The following is a 4,756-nucleotide window of genomic DNA, read 5'->3' as shown; positions in this document are numbered from 1 at the left end:
TTTTTTTTTTCTTTTTGGTTTTTGTTTTGTTTGGTTTTTCAAGGCAGGGTTTCCCTGTGTAGCCCTGAGTGTCCTGGAACTCACTCTGTCAACCAGGCTGGCCTCTAACTCATATAGATCTATCTGCCTTTGCCTTCTGAGGGCTAGAATTAGAGGTGTATGCTGCCACCACCCAGCTACAATATTTATTGTAAAAAATGCTAAGCTTTGCTCACAGCAGCTAGAAATGGTAACGCCAAAGCTTAGGTGCTCCACAGTCTTGAACCCCCCTCCCCCAAATTCGCTGCTGTGACCGACCAGCTTCCCACAAAATACAGACAAATAGAATAATGAGTGGCCCTTACACGACTTCCCAATAGTCTTTGTTCTATCTGAATCTCTGTATCATCTGTGTTCTGTATTTTTAAATGCAGAATTGCTAGTTGAGTTCTTATAGCATCCCAGAGCTTCTATAGCCCACATCTCCAACTCTTCCACATTTCTCCTGTAAATCAGCTCCAGAAGCCTAAGAGCCATAGATCAAGTTTAGTCATGACAACAACCCCACTCTTGGTACTAAGTTTCTTTATTACTTTCCTCATCACCTTGACCAGATACTTGACAAAAAGGTTTAAAAAAGGAAAAACTGCCGGGCGATGGTGGCGCACGCCTTTAATCCCAGCACTCGGGAGGCAGAGGCAGGTGGATCTCTGTGAGTTCGAGACCAGCCTGGTCTACAGAGCTAGTTCCAGGACAGGCTCCAAAGCTACAGAGAACCCCTGTCTTGAAAAAAGGAAAAAAAGAAAAGTTAAATGTTTCAAATGCATGAAACTTACTGTCAATCAGAAATTTGTCCGATTTATAGATAACTTAAACTTTAAATATGTTAGGGATTGGTTTTTTTAATGTGTTAATAGAAGGATATATATATCCTTATTTACAGTGAGGCAGCAAATCACCTAAATATCTTAAGTTTTTATAAGAAATTTTTATGTAGTCGGGCAGTGGGGGTGCACGCTTTTAATCCCAGCACTCGAGAGGCAGAGGCAGGACGATCTCTGAGTTCGAGGCCAGCCTGGTCTATGGAGCGAGTTTCAGGACAGGCTCCATAGCTACTGAGAAACCCTGTCTCAAAAAAACTGAAAAAGAAAGGAGAAAGAAAGAAATTTTTACCTAAAAGTATTGTTCTGTGACTTTTTTGCATTAACATTTTCAACTCTAAACTGTTTTCCTCTAGGCTGGAGGCAAAGCTGGGAAAGACAGTGGGAAAGCCAAGGCTAAGGCAGTGTCCCGCTCCCAGAGAGCTGGGCTGCAGGTAATGAATGAATCCATTCTGCCAGTTCTTTGTTTTCTTCACATTTGTAATTCATGACCCAGAGATGGTTTATTGATTGCAGAAATGTCCTTTTTTATAATACACCTTTGAATGTGAGAGTAACTAGTTAAGGCATAAATTATAAAGTAAACCATTAGTTTATATTTTATAAGAGAATAGGATGTCTTAACAAATTTGTTAATTTTTTTCCCCCTCTATTAATTTCTGTTCTTGGGCCTGGAAAGCAGAATTAACAGTTAAGAATGTGTGCTACTCTTGTAGAACAGCTGCCTGTGACACCTGATCGGGGATCTCACACAACTCATACCCACACAGACCTGCGTACGCTTAACAGTGAAATAAACCTCTTTTTAAATGCCTGATTTCTCAAGATTATAACTATGTTCTTCATTACAAACTTAGAGTGCGTATACTCTGGTTTTCCTTTTGAGAATGTTTGTAGTGGCTCATTGACTTTCAGGACAGGATAGAACTAGAGACCAGTATTGGATTTTTGCACTATTCTCTAAATATTTCCCAAAAGACTTCCATTGTAGTCTGAGAAGTATGTTCTAAACTCCTAAGTATTCTCAAATTTCATGTATGTGAATTATTACAACGTTAACCTACAGACAGAGTTTTCTAGGTGAGTAAAAATTATTCCCTGCACATAAGAAATGCTTCAAAAGGGGCTGGAGGAGCCACGGGTGGCGGCATTAATCCCAGCACTCGCGAGGGCGGACCTCTGAGTTCCAGGACAGCCAGGGCTGTTACACAGAGAAACCCTGTTTCAAAAAAGAGGGGTGAAATGGGGAGCTGGAGTGTTGGCTCAGTGATGAAGAGTGTTTGCTGTTCTAGAGGACCAGAGTTGATTCTCATAACCTACATGGTAACTCAAAACCATCTGTAACTCCATTTCCAAGAGGGTTAGGCCTTCTGGCCTCTTTGGGCACCAGGCACACATGTGGTAAATAGACATCAATGCAGGCAAAACATTCATATACACAAAAATAAGGGTGTGTCATTTTTTTTTTTATTTTTGTTTTTCAAGACAGGGTTTCTCTGTGTAGCCCTGACTGTCCTGAAATTCACTCTGTAGACCAGGCTGGCCTCAAACTCACAGAGATCCGCCTGTCTCTTCCTCCCGAGTGCTGGGATTAAAGGCGTGCGCCACCATCGCTCGGCTCTTAATAGTTTTTAAGTGGGAAATTAGAAGTCCATACTATGTGATGTTGTGTGTGTGTTGTTTTTTTCATAGCTTCCCTTTGTAGCCGTGTCAGCCTCCTGCCTCAGGTGTGCTCACCGCAACAGCAAATCATGTTTCTTATGGCAGTTTCAACAAGTAGGTTACAGAATCTCCGTGACACAGAAGGAAAGGGGAGAGGAACTTCAGTTCATTTTGTTTTCTTTGTTTTGGGGGGTGTTGCTTGTTTGTTTGAGACAGGATTTCTCTGTGTAGCCGTGGCTGGCCTGGAACTCTCTCTATATACCGGGCTGGACCCAAACTGAGAGATCTACTTGCCTCTGCTTTCTAAGTGCTGGGATAAAAGATGTGTGCCACCACCGCTTAGCTGTTTTTATTTTAATTTTATGTGTATGATTGTTTAGCCTGCTTGCATTTGCATCATGTGTGGAGGTCCAAAGAAAGCATCGGAACTCGTGGAACTGAAGTGAACTACCATGAGGGTGCTGGAAACCAAATCCAGATCCTCTGTAAGGGTAGTGTGTGCTCCAACTGCTGAGCCAGCTTTACAGTTCAGGAACTTAGCTTTTAAAGTATTGTGTATTTTAGGGCACTGCTTAAATTCTCATAATTTATTTCAGGTGTATGTAAGCAGTGGAGACTATTGCATTGATTTAATAAATAAAGGGGTTGGTGAGGGGGAGGGGCGCGGGAGAGAAGAAGAAAAGGGTTGATGAGATGGACCAGCATATAAAGGCATTTACCTCCAAATGCCTCCAGACCCAAATGATGGAAGTAGATATCCAACTTTGGCAAGTTGTCCTCTGACTTACACACAAATAAGTAAATGGAGCCTGGAGAGATGGCTCAGCAATTAAGAGCACTGGCTCCTCTTCTAGAGGACAAAAGAGGTGCTCTGTAAGGTAGATGTGATGCACTAGTTACTGCAGAGTTTATTGAAATGCATATTAAATAGTTAAAAGCAGAAATAAGGCCAGTTTTGTAAAGGTTGTCCTACACAAAATTAACTAGTTTCAGATCATTTATGAAAAATTAGTGCTGTGGGGGCTGGAGAGATGGCTCAGAGGTTAAGAGCATTGCCTGCTCTTCCAAAGGTCCTGAGTTCAACTACCAGCAACCATATGGTGGCTCACAACCATCTGTAATGGGGTCTGGTGCCCTCTTCTGGCCTGCAAGCATACATACAGACAGAATAATGTATACATAATAAATATTTTTAAAAAAATTAGTGCTGTGGATGAGATTCATAGTCTAAAAGAATAAGAAACACAAGAACATTGATGGTCCCTTTCAAAAATTTTTTTGTATTTTTCTTTTTTTTTAATTAATTTTTATTGAGCTCTACATTTTTCTCTGCTCCCCTCCCTGCCTCTCTCCTCCCCTTCAACACTCTCCCAAGGTCCACATGCTCCCAGTTTACTCACAAGATCTTGTCTTTTTATACTTCCCATATAGATTAGATCTATGTATGTATCTCTTAGGGTTCTCATTGTTGTCTAGGTTCTCTGGGATTGTGATTTGTGGGTTGGTTTTCTTTGCTTTATGTTTAAAAACCACTTATGAGTGAGTACATATGATAATTGTCTTTCTGGGTTTGGGTTACCTCACTCATAATACTGTTTTCTAGCTCCATCCATTTTCCTGCAAAATTCAAGATGTCATTATTTTTTTCTGCTGTGTAAATGTACCACATTTTCCTTATCCATTCTTCTGTCGAGGGGCATTTAGGTTGTTTCCAGGTTCTGGCTATGACAAACAATGCTGCTATAGACATAGTTGAGCACATGTCCTTGTGGCATGATTGAGCATCCTTGGATATATACCCAAAAGTGGTATTATTGGGCCTTGAGGAAGGTTGTTTCCTAGTTTTCTGCGAAATCTCCACACTGACATCCAAAGGGGTCAAAATATTTTTTATTTGTTTTGTTTAGGAACCAGTGTTTGTAGACAGGGGACAGGGTCCTGTAACCCAAGTTGTCCTCAAGCTTGTGATCCTAATGTCTTCTCTCTCCAGTGCTAGATTCCAGTTGTATGCCAGCCACTAAGTTGTTTTGTTTTTTTTTTAATATTTATTTATTATGTATGCAATATTCTGTCTATGTCTATGCCTACGGGACAGAAGAGGGCACCAGACCCCATTACAGATGGTTGTGAGCCACCATGTGGTTGCTGGGAATTGAACTCAGGACCTTTGGTAGAGCAGGCAATGCTCTTAACCTCTGAGCCATCTCTCCAGCCCCTAAGTTGTTTTTTGGTTG

General features: G+C 41.2%; 1 protein-coding gene across 1 annotated transcript in view; it reads left to right on the top strand.

Annotated features, from left to right (window-relative positions):
* Positions 1-4,756, top strand: part of LOC101996926 (histone H2A.V) — a 14,319-nt gene that overhangs the window by 2,664 nt on the left and 6,899 nt on the right. Inside the window, exon 2 of the mRNA XM_005366203.3 lies at positions 1,217-1,294. Within this exon, the coding sequence (XP_005366260.1) occupies positions 1,217-1,294 (78 nt within the window). The remainder of the gene's footprint in view (positions 1-1,216; positions 1,295-4,756) is intronic.

This window comes from Microtus ochrogaster, unplaced genomic scaffold (genome assembly GCF_000317375.1).
Source record: "Microtus ochrogaster isolate Prairie Vole_2 unplaced genomic scaffold, MicOch1.0 UNK6, whole genome shotgun sequence".
NCBI classification, from domain to species: Eukaryota; Metazoa; Chordata; class Mammalia; order Rodentia; family Cricetidae; genus Microtus; species Microtus ochrogaster.
The sequence above is the reverse complement of the archived record's forward strand: the minus strand, read 5'-3'. Positions and strand labels throughout refer to the sequence as shown.